At 35.8% G+C, this 22,506-nt stretch overlaps 1 protein-coding gene across 3 annotated transcripts in view; it reads left to right on the forward strand.

Moving 5' to 3' along the window:
• Positions 1-22,506, forward strand: part of TTC7B (tetratricopeptide repeat domain 7B) — a 144,108-nt gene that overhangs the window by 22,861 nt on the left and 98,741 nt on the right. For 2 of the 3 annotated variants that reach the window (XM_040601428.1, XM_040601427.1), the window contains exons 4-5: positions 13,558-13,688; positions 15,757-15,878. In XM_040601428.1, coding sequence (XP_040457362.1) covers positions 13,558-13,688; positions 15,757-15,878 — 253 coding nt within the window. Of the gene's footprint in view, positions 1-13,557; positions 13,689-15,756; positions 15,879-16,296; positions 16,316-22,506 lie in introns of those variants that run through there. The other variant, XM_040601429.1, reaches the window with a different exon arrangement.

The following is a 22,506-nucleotide window of genomic DNA, read 5'->3' on the forward strand; positions in this document are numbered from 1 at the left end:
CTAGTACAGTTGTGCACTCGCTGTGGTCAGAACTGGAGAACCTTGATTCACCATGATGCCTTTTACTGAATATTAAAATGCTCAAACTAAGCCAAATGGCTTAACTAAATTGCTACTTAATTGAAGAAAAATAGTAATAACATGATAAAATTACTTAAAACAGTTAATTTCTTGCAGTTTTATTTTTGAATTTTTCTTACATGAATATCTTTTTTTTAAAAAATCAGAAAGGGCAGATAATTAATTTTTTTTCTTTAACCAATCTAGTATAATGAAAATTGTAATGCTGGCCTTATGTCTTAAGGTGGCAGTGCCACTTCAGTTTAGAAAACTCACTAACAGACTGTAAGCTGGGTCAGTGTGTTGAGGAAAGTGGCAGTTGCTGCTGTAGGTGTATGAGAATTTACTGTGTCCAAGTGTTTGCTTTGGTCTGCTGTGTTTAAGCTTGGGTTTGGTTGCATATGTCAAAAGTTTTTTGTTAAGTATCAAAAGTCAGCAAACACTATTTATGAGAAACTTCAATAGCATTCACTGACAACTGGCCAAAAATTGTTTCTAACATTAGTCTTGGAAGAGTATAACTGGTTTCCACCAGCACAGTCCTTTAGTAAATGACAGGCATGAATCATTCTCTATAGAGATGTCAAGGAAATAAGAGAACTAACTGATAGCAGAGACAAAAGGATGTTTCCTAAATCTAGGCAATATTTAGATTAAAGTGGGAAGGGAGTACATGGGGCATTCTTACATATGACGTAGATCTACCCAGTTCTCTCATACACCATCTGTGTGGGCTTTTTGGCAATGTCTGATATGGGTAGACTTCCACTCAGCTTTGTGGGGTTTGGTTGTGTTTTTTGTTTTGTTTTTTTTGAACCTGTAGGACATCTGTTGAATTTGTCATGTTCTTTCCAGGCAAATGAGATCTTGGACTTGATCAACTTTAAGTACTAAATTTGGTTTTATCTCCAAGGAATCTCAGTAATTTAATTGAATCTTTTCCCAGAGCTCGTCTCTTCTGACTCTGTTTTATTTGATCTTATAAAGACCTCTAACAGTTGAAACGCAAAAACATTCATTTTGCAGAAAGGAGTAGTATTATTAATTTTACTTAATGTAAAAATAATTTATTAGGAAATAGTAAAATATGTATCTTTTCTGCTCTGGAATGTTTTGTAGGTTCATCATATTGGGGGTGGGGGGGGGTGGGGAAGAGAAGAAAACCACCATGTCTTCTGCCTAGACATGATGGGGGTTTTTTTGCTTCTGATTTCAAGTATTATACTTAGACATTGAAATCTGTCATATCAAGCCTGACCTAATCTTGATTAGACTTCATTGATTTGGTCACTTCTAGTGGGTGACTGGCTACCAGTTTACCTGAGCAAACTATTGGGGTTTTGTTCTTTGTCTGTTGATGTTCAGAATTATTTTTTTTTTGCTACCATGTTTCCAGTATGAATGGAAACTTCATAAATTTGCTATGCCTTCTCCCCATGGTAGCAGGTTGCAAGAATATAATCTTCTGTGTGTTCTGAAATGAGGTAGAAGTCCCAGAGCAGTCTTAAATTTAGTATTCAAAGTCTAGAGTTTAGAGTAATTGACAGCTAAATAGCATATGCACAGTTAATTCTCACTGTCTTCCCCATTTCCTGTAGAATTTCTTCTTTCTCCTTGTAAGAGTGGACTATAAAACTTTTCAGTCTTAGTTCAGGCTCTTTTCAGAGGTGATTGAGTCTTGTAGGTATTACCCAACTAAATGCAAGTTATTTGTCCAGGGATTTTGTATTTCTGCTTGCAAGTTCAAGGATAGCCTGATTATTTAAAGATAAAACTTCTGAGTATTTAGATCTTACTTTTTTGGCAGTCATGAACATAGCACCATGTTATTAAGCAATGAGGGACTGTCTGTGCTGCCTGTCAGCGAGCATCAGCACAGCTGCACTGTTCAGTGTGGCAGCCTGCACGGAGGCAGGTAAATATACCTGGTTTAGTTGTCCCATTTCAATCGAGTTTGGGGCAAATCCAGTTCCAGTGGATTTGCAGTCTTGTGTGCTATTGTGTAGTGGTCTGATACTGCTTACCTCTGACAAAAGCATAGGGCAGATAACTTATGGTAGTTCTTAATTGCCTTTGAATTTTTTTCTGTTATTTAAGGTGGGGCAACCTCCAAGGGCTTACTTTCTCACTCTTGAGGTTTCATTCTGTAAGGTAAAAGGCGATAGATTATTGAGTGGGATGCTTGACTTGACATGTTCCTTCTACAGTTGTTCCAGGGTACTTAAATGAGCATGTTACGCTGTAACCCTAGGCAGTTAGCAGTTCACAACAAGCCCTTTGCATTTACCTGCTTTCCCTGTTGTCCCATGTTACTCTTGCTTGTGGAACATACAAAATATATCTTTCTGCTCTTCACAGTGAACGAAAGGTTCAGTATGTGTGTATGGATGCAGTGAAGTGCAAAAATGGGTCCAAGGTTAGGGTCAAGCTGAATTTTGCTGCAGTTTTATCTACTGGTGGCTAGAAAGAAGGAGAGGAGGAACAGCAGTAGTGACAATTGTGGGGAGGCAAAATGGAATCAGAACATGGCCAGGGAATTGAGATCCCCTAACGCTTGGCTGTGGAGGGTGTGTGTGTGTGTGTATTTATGTGTATATATGTTCATTTATGTGCACATATATAAATATATGTCTGCATGTATTTAAGTTGTTAGAAAGTAAAGTGTGAAAAAAAAACAAGAGGAAAATTGTTATTGCCTCTTCAGACTCTCCAGAGTGTGTCTGAACGCATTATCCATCAAGGTTGTCTGTACACCTCACTGCAAAATGTTCATTAAATTACAATAGTCTTCATTACAAAAGTCTTCATTACAGTAGTCCAGAACATGAAATTTAGTGTCTTTGCGCTCCTGCAGTCATCAGCTTAGAATAACTGTCATTTAACTAAAGAACTAAAGCCATCTCATCTGCTGCCTGCAGTGCACTCACAAAGGGGGTCCTCAATTTTTTTATTAAATAGATGAATAAATGCAGTATATCTTTAAAAGAATGCTTTTAAGACTCTGCTGCTTATAGCTTTAGCTGAAGACAGCATATTTAGAAGAATATAAGTGAGAGGCATAGTATGGAATGAATGTAAGTCAAGTGAAGGATTCAAAGGCTCTCAAACCCAGCAGGGAAGATTAAATGTTACTCTTCTCTTGGAAATGGCTAGTTAGTGCAATGATGGTTCTAATCTTCCAAAGAAAGCACCTTGATAGATTTGCCAATATGCAACATAGTAAAATTTCAACAAAATTCTAAGAAAAATCCTAACAAATTACCTTTGAAATCTTTTCCATTTCCTTTATGTGTGGCTCTTTGCCAGTTTGTGATGTGCAGGGAATCACAGGGCCCCAGTGCCCAAGCAGTGCTGGGAAGTGGTTCCTGTCTGTTGCTCCTCCTAGGGAAAATGTTCAAAATTCTTAGTGCGGTGGTAAAGGCATTGCTGTTTCATCAGAACCAAAAGCTCATGGGCAGTTGTTTATAATGGTAAGCAAAAAAAAAAAAAAAAAAAAAGCTTTGGAAAGAAATTCAAGGAACAGGACAAGTTCGGTTGGGTTGGTTTTTTTCTGGCTTCTGGCAACAAAAGCTGCTGCTAGCAGTGATGTCTTATGCTTTATCTTGACTAGAAGATGCAAGAGTGGTCTCAGGAAAAGTTTTCTGCTGTTGTGTCCATTAAAACAGCAGAGAGTAGACTAGCCATATGAATACGGATGAGGCAAAGTGTCAGAAACTTGATTAGAGTAGGTCAGGACTCAGCACTGTTCAGATATCCCTCACGCAAAAGTTGCAAAGTGGTAACTACCACACAGTATACTGAATGTAGTGTAATTCTGTTATTTTCCCGCCTTTCTTCACCATTTCCTCAAATTCACAAGTTAAAAATAGAAGTGTAGTGGAGGATGATCTTCTATGTGGTTAACTTTGTGGACAAGCATCCTTTTTTACCTTACCCTGATTTTTGTGTGTGTGTGCCCATAGAATACAGTTCTGGATTAGATCCTGTGTTTTCTTTACTTAAAAAAAGAGCTGATTTTGATACTGTGCTACTGAGTAATGACTCTGTATGTGTATGTAGAAGGTGATGTTATAGGATAGAGTATTAATAAAATCTTAGGTTTGATATTAAATACAGAATTTTCTTAGATTCAAAGACTTGAAAAAATTGGGGCAATTTTTAAATGTCATATAAAACACAGGAATTAAAAGATGGAGATTTTCAAATCAAGTGCTTAGTATTTGCAAAAACACGAGAATACTTACTTGTGTCTGTTGGTTATTTTTTCCCCCATCTGCTTGTAATTACATTTGACATGAATGTGGAGGAGAAGCATCCGATAAAACAGTTTTTTTGTAGTAGTTTATTTCAAGAGGATGTGATGAGGGAAAGAAAAATGGGCATCAAAGGACGTTGTTGAGGAGACGGGCAGGTTTGCACAACTCTGTTGTGGCAAAGAGTCTGAAAGCAGATGTATGAATGTTCCTGGAGCCAGCTCCCTGCAACTGTTGCCTTCCCTTCTTTTGTACTAGCACTTAAGACAGTAGGTCACAGGAGCAGGTCATACCTTTATTTAATATGGAGTTTTAGGAAGCAGTACAGAAAAAAGCAGATATTTTTTTTCTGCCACAAATGTAGCTTGGACATCAGTATCAGTTATTAGAACTGTCTTATGCAGCAAGAGCAAAGCTAAGAGATGAGGCTGGGCAGAGGAAGGAGAAAGGAAGAACAATCTTGATATTGTGGTGGTAAGACTTGGCTCAAAGTAAAATGTAGAGGGATTTTGCACATTTCTGGCTGTGTTACATACTTGATGTTTAAGTATCTGCTTGGATCATTTATTTCTGTCATTCATCATGTGGGAATGACTACCTTCTGGTAAGTAGAGCAGGTTCCCATGTTCCAAGAGGTTAATTTTGTCTCTAGTACCCATTTGTTTACTTTCTTCACTAGATCATTTTAATTGGCAAAACTCAGTTCTGAGACTGAGGAAAACCTTGACTTACAAAAAAGTTGAAATGTTATGAATCCATAAATGAGTAATTAAAGACTGGATATGTCTGACTTTTTTCCTTTTTCACTTTAGGCTTGTGTGGCTAGCTGCAACTTTTTCTTCTCCCTTTTACAAGACCAACCAGAAAAACACTATATGCTGTTACTATACAGAAGTATATATTTAGAGTCCATTTTAATAAAGGCTAAAGCTAATATTCTCCTAGGGAGAAGGCATCTGGGAACAAGACTGTTAATTTTCTGCAAGTTTTCAGCATATATGAATGAGGTAATATGCTGGAAAGTACACATAGGTATTATTCAGCTACTGTGCATGGCAATACCTTCAATGTTTCTAAGTGATTTTTGTTTGCTTATGGAAGCAGAGATGAGACACATGCACAGTGGGATATGGACATGTTAATTTAGGAAGGTGCAGCTTGTCAGTAACTGAAATAACAAGTATATATTTAACTAGGAAATCAGCTTTTTAAAATCTTAGTAACATGATTCTGATACTGCTGCATAAGTAAAAAGACAATTGAAAAATGAATACTTGACATTACAAAGTAATGAATGTTTCTACACATGCTTATAGATGAAGATAGAAATTTACAGATCTGACATTTCTTAAAGTCTGCAACTTTGTAAACTTGATTTTAGTAAATAAATTGTGTTTATGTTTAATATACTGTATAGATGAGTAGACTATTCCAGGTATCTGTCAATGTGGCTGTGTTGTATTGCAGTAACAAATTCTTGTTAAGTATGTGAGGGATGTCATCGGTAAGTTAGACATTACAGGATTGTAGTCTTACTGCTGCAGGCCCTTTTACATCTCATATTGCCTGTTCAAATAACTGTGTTTATATTTAGATGATGTATGTTGAGTAAGGTGAGACTGTCTTTACTACTGCTGACCCATATTCAAATTTAATGTTGCATTTACCAAGTTAAATGATTGGCCGTTAATTAGTTCTATTTACAGAAACGTGGAAATACTCATGAGGTTCAGTGGAAGTGTCAGGTGCATGTGAATTGCTACTTTGCCATTGGCACAAGATGCTGCGCTGAAGTTCAATTGAAATGGGATCTGCTCCACTGCTAGCCTGTGTCAGCAGACACCAAGAAACTCTTAGTGGAAGAATGCTAAATGAAAGCTGTTTTAGTAATTATGCCAGGGATCTCTAGCCTCATTAGGCAATGGGTCAAAGACTCGACTTAAGTTCCCTCCTCCTGTATTGCTGTGCAAATGTTGCAGCCCATCAGCAAGCAGTTTGCAAACCAGGGCTAGAAAGCTTGTGCCATAGATACTTCAAGCTTTGTCTGTTAAAGCTTGTCTTTCCCCAGTCTATTTTTACAACTTCTGCCCTGCTGGAGCAGTGACTGGGGGGTAACGACCCCAGGAGTTTGTACTGCTTTCCTCAGTGCTGCTTTTAGCTCCAGTATTTGAAATACAAACACTGAATGAAAATAACATGCTTCTTATTATAATAGACTTCTTTAGGACTTGAGTGTTTTGGTGGTATGGTTTTCTTGTTCTTAATTTCTTCCAGAAGTTTGGATTTTCTTCAGAATCTTGCCTTTGGCAGGGTGAGGAGAGGGAGAAAATGTTGGGCCAAAATTAAAAATCAGTGATTATGGTGTTTTTTTCTCATGGCATGGGAACAACTGGCATCACAGTGGAGCCTGGACTTTTTTTTTCCCTCAGAGGTGCATGTAGGAGCAATCCTGACAATTACAGCAGACAGTGTAAATTCTGTAGTTAAACTATCTCTTTTCCCCTGAGTGAACACTTCCTTGATGACCACTTCATGTACTGCTGTGCAGCTTTTCTGCTTTGGGGTGTGTGTGTGTGTGTGTGTTCTTCAGAGATTCACTCAATCTTTTCGCAGCTTTTAGCTCTAGTTTGCACTGTTTCAGCCCCTCTGGAAGGTGCTTGCCTGTTAAAGGGCTGTACTTACAGCAAGAATTGTCTGGCACGTGGTTCTTAAGAAACATACGCATATGTGAAAATACTGATCTTTTCTGTTTAGAAGTATTGTAAAAGTCTGTTTTGTACTCTTGAGAAAATACAAAGATTTGAATATCATTATCTTTAGAGGAAAAACGTGACCAATCGTTTCACAACAGTTGTGTCAGACGATACTATACAGAATCCCTAAATATTCTTATGGGTTTATTGAGTGCTTGGATTAATAAGTAGGCTTTGTTTTCAGAAAATCAGACGAGTGGTTTGTTATTTGGTTTTTGGGTTGGGTTTTTTTTTTTCTCTTTTTAACTTTGAGAAACTTCAAGATACTTAGAAGTACTAGCGTATCTATGGCATTAGAAAAGCTGTACTAATGAAATGATGTAGCAGTGTGAGCATACGTGACAAAACACTGTCTTCAACTCTGGGAAGTTGTGTTTCTGTTGCTCTGGGTGTCATCTAGAATGGAATTTAATTCTCTGTAAGTAGTCTGTGTTTAAAAGAGTGGCTAGCCAGAGCAGCTTCCCTTAAATCTAAGTACGCTGAGAGAATGGGGGCTTGACTTCTTTCTGATGCCTTTTCTGGAAACTAGCCATAGAGATCCTGCATCCTGACAGATTCTGTAGACTTTTTTTCCCCGCCTGTATCTTGGCATAGGGGGATGGGCAATAGAAGGTACCTGAAAAATCAGAGAAGTTAATTGTGTTTCTTTAGATTGCCTAAAGAAACAGGAAATTCTTACTGTGAAAGAGGTAGCTTGTTATCGATATATTTCCCTACTCTATTCTTACTTTTCCTCCTTTGCTTTATAATGATTACTTTACAAATACCACTAGGGAATTGAAGAGGTTAAGAACTCATGCTTTGCTTTCTAAATAAATTCTTTCACAATCTTTGAGGACTTCTAGAAATAAGTCCTTCCCTTCAGTGAGATTAGAAGTGTTTGTTCTAAGCTCAGAAATAAACTGTAGGAATTCCTTGATAGCAATAACTCAGATTGTTTTCAGTTCCTCTTTTAAAATTACTGAAAAATGTTTGCTATAGTTTATATAATTGTTTGTTCTAAATATATAAGATAAATATGACTTTTTTTAAAAGGAGGTGAAGGGGGATTATTATTTTTTTGTGTGTGTTTGCAGCATTTGGAACACTTACCAGTGTTGCTTTGCATATTATATAGGGAAGAGAAAGTACTGTATACTCATACGTACTTGGATTTTTTCTGTCCATTGAAGGAAAACAGGAAGCAAAGCAGAAAACTTTATCTATTGATGTGTCACTCTCTCTCTCTTGCAAAAAGCATGTTTATTTACTTAAGTATAAAATAATCTTCCACTGTTTTTCCTCTGTCCTTTGACTTGTCTACTGAAAACAGTAGATATACCATGGGGTCCAGTATTATTTGTAGTTTGTAAAATTTAGAGATAAGGTACTGGCTGGCATCATGGAAAATCCTCAGATATGCAGTGCAGTAAATGTGATAGGCTTTTCTTAGCCTTTTTTTTTAAATGGTCTCAGTAGTAGTCTGAGTGGTAGGAGTACTTAGTAAAGATCTGAACTGTGCTATGGATTCACGTTTAACCTTAAGAGTAATTTTGGTTACTCTGTATAATGAAATGGGAGTGTTAAGTAATCTTATTTTCCTACAGAACTGATGTCTGCTTTTTTTTTTTTTTTTTTTAATGGTTTGTAAATGAAAAGTAATTACTGTTATTGTCTATCACAAAAAACGGCTGCCTATCTAAAATTAAGCAGATCTATTGCATGGGGACTTTTTAAACATTGTAACATTTGTTACTTGTTCTTACTGAATCCTGCTTGGTTTTGGGTAGTGGTCACTGAGTGCACATGTGGTGGTAGGGCTGGTCTGCTCTTGTGTTTGTGAAAAATGAAATAGTTTACTTGGTGGAACCTTGGCCACTGATTTGAGACCATAAGCACAAGAATGCCACTTGGAATAAGTGACAAAACTATCTACGGTTTGCTTTCTGAATCTTTTGCAAAATACACGTAAGTTATAAAGTTTTTGAAGATAGAAAGAAATTGTGAGTTACAATGTAAATGAAATACCAGGCATACTTTTTTCTTGTTGAAATACAGTTTGTTGCTGTTCTGTTCTTTTGACAAGCAATTTTAGAGTTACTTTGAAAAACATGTAAGCTTAACTAGTACTGACTCGTATTCATTTCACTGCTTCTCACTTTCTTGTCCCTCAGGAGTCATCTTGCTTGGTATCAGGACTAGATATGTATGAGATAAGTGTCTTCCCAAAATAAAACTGACCCAGTTTGTTGGAAGCTTTTACTTGAAGGTGGTTTTGACTGGAAGGGCTTAAACTTAAAAGCCATGAATATCAAAGTCAACTTGCGATATCAATTGATGGGATATTCTTGAATGCAGAATAAAACAAAATAACCAATGAAGGTTGATGTCATGGTTTAACCCTGGTCAGCAACTAATCACCACACAGCTGCTCGCTCACTCCCAGATGGTGGGATGGGGGGGAGAATTGGAAGAGCAAACGTGAGAAAACTTGTGGGTTGAGATAAATGCAGTTTAATAAGTAAAGCAAAAGCTGTGCATGCAAGCAAAGCAAAACAAGGAATTAATTTACCACATCCCATCGGCAGGCAGGTGTTCAGCCATCTCCAGGGAACCAGGGCTCCATCAAGTAGTAATGGTTACTTGGGAAGACAAAATGTTATCACTTCATATATCGAACCCTTCTTTCTTCTTCCCCCAGCTTTATATGCTGAGCATGATTCCATATGGTATGTTTTGGTCATTTGGGGTCAGCTGTCCTAACTTCATCCCCTCCCAACTCCTTGTGCTCCCCCAGCCTGCTCAGTGGTGGGGTTGTATGAGGAGCAGAAAATGCCTTGATGCTGTGTAAGCACTGCTCAGCAGTAGCTAAAACATCCCTCTGTTATCACCCCTGTTTTCCACACAAATCCAAAGCACAGCCCCAGACAAGCTACTATGAAGGAAATTAACTCTGTCCTAGCCAAAACCAGCACAGTTAAATAAACCAATAGCTATGACCTTTACAACAAATGCAATAATATTTTGTAGCAGTATCATGTACCTCTTTTCCATATATCTCAAAGCAGTTTATAAACAGTTAAAGAAATTCCTGCCCTCTTGAGGGACAATAGCAGAGATTCCTGCCTGGCAGCTGTGGGAACAAGCACAAAGGGAAGAACTGACTTGTCTGAATATATGCAAAAGTCTTCAGTGGGTAGTTCAGGGCAATATGTATTTCTCTGAAATTAATGTGTTCCTCAGTTCTGTGTGTTACCACTTGCTCATTCTTTTTTCCAAGGGCATAATGTAATAATCCCTATTTTAATTAACTTCTTGTCCTCTCACAGTATTCTTACAAAGAAGTGGGCAGTATATTATGTGGTTGTTTTTGCTATGTCACTATAGTTATTTAAAATTAAACAATACTTTTATGTACTTTAATACACTCTTTCTTAAATTTCATCTGTATTTAAGAAAAAAAATAAATTAGTAGTCTGGAGGAACTCTTTGATTTTAACCTGTTATAGAAATTATAATCTATTCAAGGCTTTTTGTCTCATTGATGTATTTTTAATACAGTATTTAATAGTAATTATTTGTTCTGATGACGCAAGGAATGAAGCATCCAAACCATCCTGTTATGTTGTCATTTCAGGATAGCTCTCCACATGAACTTCCTGCTCCAAAGCATCGCATGCTTAAAATATACATACTTTCCCAGGCTGTAATAAACATGCCAGGAAAAATACAGTGAATACTAGTTGTATAATAAAGTTACGCTAAGAAATAATATTATATACTTCATCAAAGGACACTTAGAATTTTGTACTTCCCTTCTGCATTATTAAAGTTCCTGGCAGAGCACCGAAGTGCTTTCATATTTTAAAGAAAATTCTCAGCTAAAATGAGAGAATGTCTTTATAATGTATTTTTCAGATTAAAAAGATTATAGTTGTGGGCATAAAGTATAAAAATAGAAATAGTAAATCCAAGTCAAATCTACAAATAGCTGGTTGAGTAATCTGTTTCATGTAGTGAAGGATTACTGTGGGGCACTGGCTGTTCATGTCATGTGAGAGATGGGGTGGGGAGGAGTGATCTGCTTACAACTATCTGGTGCTTTTAGTGATGTGACTTTTTATTGCAGCACATTTATTGGATTTTATGGTCACCTCTAAGTCTGAGTTTGAAAGTGTTTGTATAGGGCACTGCAAACTTTCTATCTGGCATCAACCTTACATTTAGATCTTCTTATCAGGGGTCTGGTCAAGCTTACTGCAGTAGCAAGATAACTTGACCTTTTTTTATAGCTTACAGTTAAATCTTGCTGCTTTGGAGTCTATGACTTACAGTTAGCAAAAAACCCCCACCACCCTCTCAGATATTTTCTATTTCATTGAAAATTTGAAAGAAAGCAGATTAGCTTTCTATTTTCAAATATTCTTAATTTTTAGAGATACATTAGGTAAAAACCATAACATGTCAGGGAAGTTCAGTGTCTGTTGTACTCAGGTTTGGCAGGTTTTTAAAAGACAGACAGACTATTTGTGTGTTTGCTGTGCTTTAGGAATGTGTAGGTTTTTGAAAAGTATATTGAATTTTATTTTGTCTTTAGTGGAACAGTTAGTACTGGAGTCAGGATTTTGTCTTAACTGGGTGTGTAGCTAGCAAATACAGCTGTGGGGTGTCTTGTTCATACTGGTAAAAGGGTAGATTGGAGAGTAAAGGTGGCCCAAAAGCTGATACAGACTTCAGGCATCCTCTCAAGCCAGAAATATGGCTTGATGATGGTGTTTTCTATACAGATGCGTTATACTTCTACAGGGAGGTATTGAAAATTAATAGATGTTTTAAAAGAATCTGGAGGTCATAAATATTGCATAGTTTTGCGTTTATCAATAAACTCCAGATCCCATGGCTATGTCTTCTCAAGTTGTTCTAGTAAGAAAACTATTGTAATTCCAATGAAAAATACTGTCCCCACCATACATTATTGATGGACAGAAATCCTTTGATAAACTATTCTCCAAACTGGGTCTTATACTGCCTGGCATTCTACAGACACCTGCCCAATATATATCTGTGTTTTGTTGTTGGTTTTGGTTTTAGTTTCTCCAGCAACAGACTCTCAAAACCTTGGATGATGAATTGAGAATATGGTCATTTAAATTGTGAATTACATTAACGTGGGAGCAGTTGAGGGTACTTTAGGATCAGCATTTACTGCTGACAAGCTGGAGGGATGACCTGAAATAAATCTCTTAAGAACATATGTTCTATTTGAAGTGCTACACTTCAAATACAAATAATTATGCAGATAAATATAAAATGGGGTAACTGATGAGGCAGTTGGCTTGCAAAATATGATCTGTTGCAGGTCAAAACAGAAGAGAACATTTTACTAATATGTAAGGGAAGACACTAAAGTTCCGCCGATTGTTTTATTTTTTAAAAGTACCCTATATCAAAACCAGGAAGTCTTTAATCTCTGCTTAGTGCTATTGAAGCCTCAACTGAAGCCGTGTTTCCAGTTTGGGCACAGTGAGTCAAGATAGAGGTAACCAGTTGGAGAGTGTCCAGAGGAGATAAAAATTATCAGCTGTCAAGGAAGCATGAAAAGAGTGAGAACTGACATTCTTTGTTGCAGGTGTGTCTGTCTCTCTAGAGAATTATTGAAAAGATGTTTTGTAAAGAAAGGAATAATCTTTCTATGAAGAAGACTAGGAGTGATTTAATCTAGGGAGGAAGATCTGGACATTAAGAAAAAATACTAATTGTGAGAATAGTTGAGTTCTGTGATATGTTGCGTAGGAAGGCTAAGGCATCCCTCTTGTCAGAGGCTACGCACTGGAAAGACAGCTGTCTGGGGTTGGTTGATTCCTCTGTCAGAAAAATGGATTAGTATTCTTGAGGTCCTTTCCAGCTGTTTTCTCTAATTATCTGGAAAACAACTTCTTGTGTTTTAAGCCATATGAAGTGGCTTATGTAGGAGATAGCATTGATTAATAAGAGTTATTGCGTTCTTACTTTAGACAAGCAAAGACCTTTTTTTTACCCTTCAAAGCACAAGATAAATTTAAATACAAACATTATGCTTTCTAACTTCCTTTTCTTTTAAAATATGTTTTTATAGATCTTTCTGCCTTGCACTGTTATTAAGTTTATTATTGCCTTGAGTGCCTTTCTTTACTCTGGGAAAGTGAAGATATATTAAGTAAATGTATTTTCTTTATGTATTAAGTAAACTGGTATAGAAAGACACCAGACCAGGCTGTCATAATGTCTTTTATATCAAGATTTCTTTTTAAAAAATTGCTACTTCTGGTTTTATAATTATTAAGGAGTCACTGTTATTTATATATTTATTCGTGTCTGTACCAGAAGACCATATCTTCATATGTTTTTGGTATTTTTTTTCTTTGTTTCTTCTCCTGACCAAAGGGGCTTAGCCTGGACTATTTTTTAGGTATAGCATTATATGACATTAGTTTTTAATGTTTCATTCGAGTTTTATTTCCCACCACCACCAGGTCTCTGTCTTGAGAAGCTGCCAATTTCTTCTTCAGCTAGCAACCTCCATGTGGACCGTGAACAAGAAATTGTTACATGCTACGAGAAGGCTGGGGATATTGCTCTTCTGTACCTTCAGGAGATAGAAAGGGTAAGCTGGGGTTATTTTCTTAACTGGAGAATTGCGTGGCTCATCTTTCATTAATATATTTTGGTAGCTCAACTAAAAGGTATCTATATATTTGTTTTCTTAGGACTTCAATGCACACTTACAGTTGGACAATAAATTAGTATGCCTTAATGCATGTATGGTAGCTGTTCTTCTGACTGTTCTCTTTGAAAATAGTGCTAGTAGTCCAAAAAGGGACCGAGCTCCTCTGAACTACTATATATATTCAAGGTGCTGATCTGTGGCCTCTTGTTACCCTACGGTAGTTCATTTATGGACATGGGATTATGGTGTCTTTCAAATACACATGTCGGTGTATGTACAATGTATGCATATACTTACTAGCTTTTCAGATAATTGTTAAAAAGAATTCAATTCAAAATGAAGCTATGAAGATTGAAAATTGATCTTGTTGGTGTTTATTTGGAGCCAATAACTTAACTGCTCTTAAATCCTCTTTATAAAACTACTTGAAGGTAAAATTCTGAAATAACTTTGTACTTGTCAGCAAGACACTTGACATAGCAGTGGGATGTCCAGAATAGTAACTGAAAGTGTGTTTACTTCAGCTAATAGGTACAATCCTGGGACAATTAAAAAATAATCAGATATGATAGCCAGCTAAACATACGACTTTAAAACATAGATGAACTTCAGATAAATCTTAGCTTTATAAATTGGATTAGGACAATGTTCTTGGACTTGATAGCCCATTTGTCGTTTTATCTGCTCAATATATTATTTACTATATGTATGAAACTACAGTTACAGTTAAAATCTGAGGTACTAGATATGCGGGAGACCTGTTTTTTATTGATGAAAGCTGATACATCCAAGCTTCATATTGTTAGACCAAATATAACCTACAAACAGCTGTGCAGAATATTAGGCAAGTTACTGTTTTCCCCTCTAGTTTTATGGATTATGAATTATGAAAAAATAAAGTTAGGCTCTTTATTTGTAAAGAGCGTAATGCTTCATGATCTAAAAGCTTTGCACTTTATCTGGATTTAAAGGGATACATAGGCTCTTTTATTTCCTTTTGTTTTCTTTGATACCATTAACCTTGTCTTGTTCCTTACCACTTAGCAGAAATCCTTCAAGTGTTATGATTTGGTTTTTTTTTAAAGAAAAGAAAATGTTTGATACCCTTTCTTTCTAGGAGTTAAACACTACTGCAATTTATTTAGACTTTGAGGTCTGGTTGGGCAAAATACAATACAACTGGGGCTCTGTTCTTGGCTTGTAAGTACTATTAGAATGAAGCAAGCCAGCAATATCAATCTGACCCTCTTTTTCAGACTTATTGCTTACAAGCCTCAGGTCTGTCATTTGACAGTTGTCTTTGAAGGGGTTATTAGATACAGTATAGGGTCACACAAGCAAAAGGAAGGGGAAAGAAAACTTTGATGCCATGGGGGAAAGAAAAGTAACTCATGCTTTTTTAAAAATATATACACATTTTTATTTTCTTAGAGTTTTTTGCTTTGGGTTTTTTGTTTGGTTTAAGATTGTCTTTTAGTGGCTGGTACACTGTGTGAATGTGAAGGCAAATGAAAACTGATAGCTTTCCATTTTAAGAGAGCATTTTTAATGTTGATGCAATACAAATTCAGTTTCTAAATTGTTTTTTGGAAATCACTCTGGAGATCACTTTTAATCTTCTTAATGCTTTCTGCAGCAGTCTTTCCTAAACCTATCAGGGTTTTAGATTTAAATACCATCACCTCCTGCTACTGAATAAGGTTGCCAATATGCTTTTTTGTATACTTCTCTTTTGTGTACCATTCTTCACAAAAATTTCTGGAAAAGTATTCTACAATTTTTCTTAGTGGCATTTCTGCTTGGTGAAGAAATTACCTTTTAAGGGTATAGCCAAAAGCAAAAGGATTGGTATTTAGTTGGGAAAGGAGGTTAAGTATACAAATACTCTACTAGCCACCATGTACAAATGAAGAAGATTTCTCCAACATCAAGTATTAACTTCTGTGTAAAAGTACACAAAACTTTAATTTTTTTCCAATAATTTTTCCCCCTTTTGTTCTTTTAGATAATTAATGCCAATATACAAAACAGAAGCCCTAAGCCAGGGCCCACTGCACATGAACAAGAACTTGGTTTTTTCCTGGAAACAGGACTTCAAAGAGCACATGTTTTATATTTCAAGAATGGGTAAGATTGGTTTCTCCTTTTTTTATATTCACTTTTTTGTTCAGGCTTTGTATTGTATGTATGATCTAACTGGGCATCATAATTTTTAGCAATTGTAGATTGTGTAATCATGAGAACTGTTATTAATAAAGTAGTAACATTTCAATTGAAATAATAAGGCTACTCATATTGTATTTACTCACCTATTATTAAATTGTTTTATCAAAGTATATTAAACAGAAAGCATTTTACATTTTCACTTACTAAATGTGAACTTGAAATACTTTAAACTTTATTTGAAATTTCTTTTACTTTATTACTAGACACTGTTAGAAAGTGTTTTATAACATATTGCAAGTCTTGATCTGTAATTTGATTTTGTAATTTTTTTCCAAATCTCTTCAGTTATCACTTATTTTAACATTATGCTGCAGGATAAATGTGCATGAAGATCAACAGTATGTATACAAGTATACAATCTCCATTGTACCTGCTCTAGAGATACTTTTAGATTCTGCATGGGAGATCCTTTATAATTTATTTTCAAATAGGCTTCCCTTAAAAGCCTAAAAATAAATTCAGATAACACAGAAAATAAAAAAAAGGAATACAATTCTCCATTTTTAAGAGCTTCAAAACTTGGCACAAATGGTTTTTAAGTACATTTCTGACATTTGTTTTTTAAATCACATAGTTTAAAAATTAGTTTGCAGGGCTTCTTATTTCACCAGGAAAATGTGGTTAGATCAAAATATTGGAATTCTTTATAGGACTACTGTTTTGTACCAAAAATGTTTGTTATTCTTTCAAATACACAAACAGGAGATGAAGGGAAATCATGCAGTGTCTGTAAAGAGTTCGAGATTTTAATGTACTGATGGTAGGGTGACAAATGCTATACAAGTTTTCAAACTGTTTAGGGATTTCAGCGTGGAAATGATGACTAAGTTTTTTAAATCTCATTCTTAAAGTAATGAACTACTGCTGCAATAGCACATGATCTGAGAATTACATTTTAGTTCTGTTTTCATGATTTAATTGCAGGAGGAATGGAATGTTCTGAAAGCTAATTTTTTTCATTTACCACAGCTAAAAATAGAATTTCTGCCTTGATGCGTGCACAAAAGATACATAAAATATACTTAATGAAAGAATCCCAGTGGCAATTGTGGTTAAGAATAAGCTAAAAATTCCACATTTTGAAGAATTTTGATTGAAGGCCAGGAGTGGAAATAGTTCATTTAATCTGACATATGCATAAAAGGAATCAGCAATAGATGTAGCAGATTAAGGTTAATGAAGAAAACAAAAAAAAAGCACAGAATAGTTGTACAGTGGGTTAAGGAGCATCCAACCCACAGGAGTGCTTTTCCTTGAACATTTCGGTTGGTCTGGTATGAACTTTGAAAGGTTGATTGTATTCCATGTACACTTTCACAATGAAGCTGTTGGTGATCTTGTTAACTCCTACATAAGCATGTAATCTTTTTTGCAGTCTTTAGTACAATGGACACTTGCAGTTTACAAGCTAATTGCACATTATATTTTTCATTTTAAATTTCTTCTTTCCATTTCATTGGCCAGTGCTACTGTTTTTTGTGGTATGAGAGGAAGCAAGGTGGTAGGAAAAATAGCTCTGTGCCAATCGTTATTTTACATATTCCTGACATTATATCCTTTAGTTTCCTCTCTTAATTTAGAGCCAATCTTAGTTCCTCCAAGATTTCCTAGTATGGTCATTGTTCCAGGCTGGTAGTTATGTTGCTGCTTCTATGAGTGTCTTTTTTTTTTTTTTTAATTTTTTCTTTTTTTTTTTTTTTATTTTGTTACTTATGTTTACCAGAACTGAACAGAACATTGATACTTACCTAATAGGAACAAATTTATAGCATACTTTTTAATACATTCATTTGAAGGATGCTTTGCTTGGTTTTTCAATTTGTCATCTCTCCTGGTGTTAGGCTTACAGAAATCGGTTCAAGACCTTTCCATTAAGCTTTGCAACACACTTCAAGTTTGAATTTAATCTAAAATTGTAAAGATTATATGAACAAGGAGAGGAAATGTAGGTTAATTATAGGCAGTTTAGAAATGGAAACATTTCTTTTAAATAAACTGGTTTTGCAAATGAAACTGTAGATGTTAGAAAGGCTTCAGTCCTGTGGAGGAGACAGGGAACCACCAGAGTTTATCTGCTTATGAGTGGGGGGGGCGAAGTAGAAGAGGAAAAGTGTGCCCATCTGTTTTTACAGGCAGACTAAATCTGCTATTCATATTGCAATGCAGTAAAATATTTTTGTGTATGTTTATGAAGTGAGGCTTACGTTCAGAAGAGTTGAATCTGAAGTAAAAGTTCCTTTCACCAGACTATAACCTGGCATTCGTTTTGAGTCCGTTCAGATGTTACCCTGTTACCAGCATAGTGGCTATAGTAATTTATGTGTTAGAGCAGCTTAAAGATCTGAGGAGATGTTTATGGATTTTTTGCTGGGTTTTTCAGACTTCAGTTCCACGCCAGTAAGTACTAATAAATATCTCTCAAAATCTGCTGGATAAATTGTATTTGTCTTAAGTCCTTTTGCTATGGAGTAGGTTTTTGTTGGTGGTGCATATCTAGAAGGCAGTCAGCTAATCACTGTTTTTAATTACACTTCCGCTAGAAGTGGAAGCATCATTTTTGTGCATGTATGCCACTTCAAAACTAAAAAATAAGTAAGATAACTTTAATACTAACTGAAAGAGTGTAATTTTAGCAGTAATGTAGGGAGTATTGCTGCCTAACAAGAAAGCTGGTTGATCCATTTTAAATTTCCCCTTTGTTCACTAACTGTGCAGAGATTTTTCTTTTAAGCCAAGAAATCAAGTTTTTGTGGAGGATTGAGTGCCTGTCTTTCAGGTATGCATTATCTTATCTGAAAAACTACAAAGTGTTTGAAACCTAACCGCTAAGTTCTGGCATCTTGAAAATACATGGAAAAGCAATTATAAAAAAAAAAAAAATAAAAATGGTGGCAATAGTCTGAAGAACAGAAGAATGTTTTTTTTTTAGTGCTGTATTAAGACACATCTGAAATTAATGCTTTCTCCCAAAGTGTACGGAATTCTAGTAAAGTATCAAACTACGTATCTATTTTTCACTTGGGAGCAGAGGAACATTTCAGCTTGGAAATGAGTAACAAAGAAGTTGAGGAAGCTGTTCGAAAAGTAGGGTTTATGTGCTTTTTAAATACATTCTGAAATAGGTAATTTTAAATTTCTTTCTGGCTGATTATGCAACTTCTATTTAGTGTAGTAGTAACTTTGTAATTTCGGATTGGAGGAGTTCAAAGTCCTGACGTTACAGAAAAGCTGTGAGCACAGGAACTTTGACATTAGACCTTAACATAACTATTTTCAAGTAAAATGCCCCTGAGAGAGAAAGGACAGCCATTTATGTACCCAGTAGTTCTTCTGGCCTAGTATTTGCTTTGTATTCATGTTACAAGGTAAACAAGACAAGCTTGAATTTTAAATTATTTTTATTTTAGAGGTAGTAGTGTTCAGAAATGCATGGGAAATGTATACTCTTAAAGCAAAAGAGCTTTCTGGTTGAAGTCTAAAACCAGGAGCCTGTCATGTGAAAACCAGACTTCACTAGCTTTCAGAGCTCTTTTTTGTAGCTTCTCCTATATTTCACAACTTCTCCAAGGACATTGCTCTATCGTGGTCCAGGATCCAGACTGCAATTTGGTCAAATCTCCATAGTGGTTCACATGCTGAATCAAAACCTGAGGGATCTGGACCAAATCTGTACTCGTCATGCTGCCATTACCTGTGCTTGCACAGCTGCAGTGAAGCAAGACCTTCCCAATGTTCTCCATTAAGTTGTTTCTCAGAGACCGGCATTTTCTCAATGGAAAATTTACCCACCCCAAGACCAAACCAAAACAAAAAATCTCAACCAGTTTTTCTGCATATAATTGATTTTTATTGGCTTACAAAATGTTTGACAACACAACCAAAAAAACCCAGACTCTCTCTCTAAGCAGTTCCTCATGTATAGGAGTTGTCTATGTAGAAGTTGTTTCTTTACCTATTTTTCTTTTTCCATCGTAGCATCAATAGGAAAATCATAGGAATATAGCTTTCATGTTAGTAAATGGGGAATGGTGGATGGAAGCCAATTCATAAGTGCTTTTGCACACATGTACCTGTACAGTGTTCACAGCTAGGTATTTCGCAGTGATGAAATCCATAAGAGAAGGATTTATGTAAATGTTTTGACATAAGTGCCCATCAAGACACTGTATGACCAGCTGTCATTGAATACAGTGCTAGCTATCCATCACTCTCTGAATCTGTTGAGATGATGTTGCATATTCTGCATCAGTCTCAAAACAAATTGGTCATTAAGTAAAGATTAGAAAGTAAGATGACATTCAAAAACATTGAAATCCTATAAAGTACTGTATTCTTTATATGTGAAATATCATTACAATATTGAAAAATAAATGAAATTACTTCTGTTGCAGTTTTCAAAACAACTTTGTCCTGGAAATAAGGCACAAACATGCTTTCATGTTTGTGTGGTTAGGAAATTAACACAGAATATATTCAAGATAGAGACAAATATCACTGGTTTTTGATTGCTAACAAAAATGAGTTTTCAAAGGACACTTTAATATCTGCCTTATCAGGTGCTTTTCTTATCCTTATTTAAGATATCGTTCTTACTCTGTTAGTTTTTGTTGAAAAACAGTATATTTGAATGTGAGGGGAAATTACCATTCTCTCAGATATTCAGATAAAATCATCCATCAGGAATGCTTTCTTTTTCAATCTTTGTTTGTGTTTATTGCTCAGAATTGTGTCTTAAAGAGTTTAAGATAATATTGCATTGTGAAATTATAGAAAACCTGTCAGTTTTACATGGAGGACTAAGGTGAATATAAACATGAAGGAATCACTTCCATTCAAAATAATCTCAAATTACGTTTGTAATAGTTACACAAAGCACACTGAAAGAGCAATGTTAGTATCTGAGTTGAGGTTGAATTTTGATAATTTTAACAATTTGCAGTTAGTATTCTGACTCTAGCCCACTTTTTCCGAGAAGATACTTAGTGGGTTTTAGCCCGTGTACTACAGATCTTGCTGACTGTGGCTGTTGCTTGCCTTTGCAAGCATCACATTCAAGGTTTTGGTTTTATGTTGTGTTGTGATGGGCAGCAAACAAAATGGTATTGGATTCCTAAACTGGGGAGGGACTATTTAGCGCGCTTCCCCTGCTCCCACCAAAATGCTTGCTTTACTGCTGCATTTCATGTTCTGGTTTTTATTTCCTTCTCTGGTTTTGATACTGTTCTGAAGAACACTGCTTCGCATGTTAGGTGTTACATGATGTGGCTATGCCACACGTTTTTCTTTTTTTTTTTCTTCTTTTTTTTCTTTTTGCCTTTTTCCTTGCAGCTTCTAAGATGTGGATTCATAGGATCACACAGGTTGAAAGGGACTCTGAGAGGCCATCTGGGCCAGACCCCTGCTCAGAACATGTCTGGTGTAGAGCAGCTTGCTCAGAGCCTTGGCCAGTTGGTTCTGTATGTCACCAAAGATGTAGGTTCAAATTCTGATGAGTTTTGGGGCTTAGGTGTTTTGTGAACAGCATTCATGAGGTATATCACCTGAATGTGAGCTGCAGTAACTTACAACTAATTAAGTCTTTTGAGTTTCTTTCTGTTAATATACTGATTTTTCTCTAAAGGACAGTTAGTCCTCAGATGGTAGTTATTTTCACCAAGAAAAAGGTTTCATTCTATGAATATAGTATTTGGCTATTTCTGTTAAAGCTTCAGTAACAGTTTAACATGGAGCTTTTCAGTATTTTGTACTACGGGTTACTATTACATTGGTTCTTTTTTAATATTGAAATCATGGTTTTGAACTGATTAAAAATTATGGAGGCTGCCAGTTTTAATTGCAAAAATGTTAATTGACCCTGTTAACTTCAAAAGGAGGAAATTAGCAGGTAGGAGAACTAATTGGTGCTAGATTTTTTTATGATAGTAGTAGAAAGGGATTTGCTAAACTGTAAGGTAAGTTTGCCAAGGAAAGAGTGCATGTGTTTTGGTCACAGTAGTGATAAAGGGAACTGGCTCTTGGAAAAACTAGGAGACTAATTATGTACAGACCTTTAAAAAAAAATCACAAAAAAACCCCCTAGTACTAAAGGAAATTTTGTCTTTATATTAAAAAGTAGTAACTATTCATAAGCTATTTTTGCAAAGAGTTACCAGATTACTTGACTTTTCAACACTATGCTCTTAAGCTGTAGGTACTGCTGTAGCAATCAAACTGTACCAGTATGTTTATATATTCAAAAATCAGTGAACAGAAGACTGGTACAGTGCTAAGAAAAGCTGAATACCTTGCCGATGTAATACATGCTACAGAAATGCTAGCCACCAGCTGAAACTTGAAAGGCAGGCAAGCTTTACTTCATGTGTTCAGGTGAATACTGGAAAATTTCCTTTCCACCTCCTGATTTCCACATCTTTTTACAGCACATAACTGCTAGGATAATGTGTTAAACAGCTAATTTGCTGAGGAGTGCTTGTAATTACTTTTTTTTTTCTTGTTGATATGCAGGCATTTTGGTGTTTGTACTGAAATA

This window comes from Falco naumanni, chromosome 7 (genome assembly GCF_017639655.2).
Source record: "Falco naumanni isolate bFalNau1 chromosome 7, bFalNau1.pat, whole genome shotgun sequence".
NCBI classification, from domain to species: domain Eukaryota; kingdom Metazoa; phylum Chordata; class Aves; order Falconiformes; family Falconidae; genus Falco; species Falco naumanni.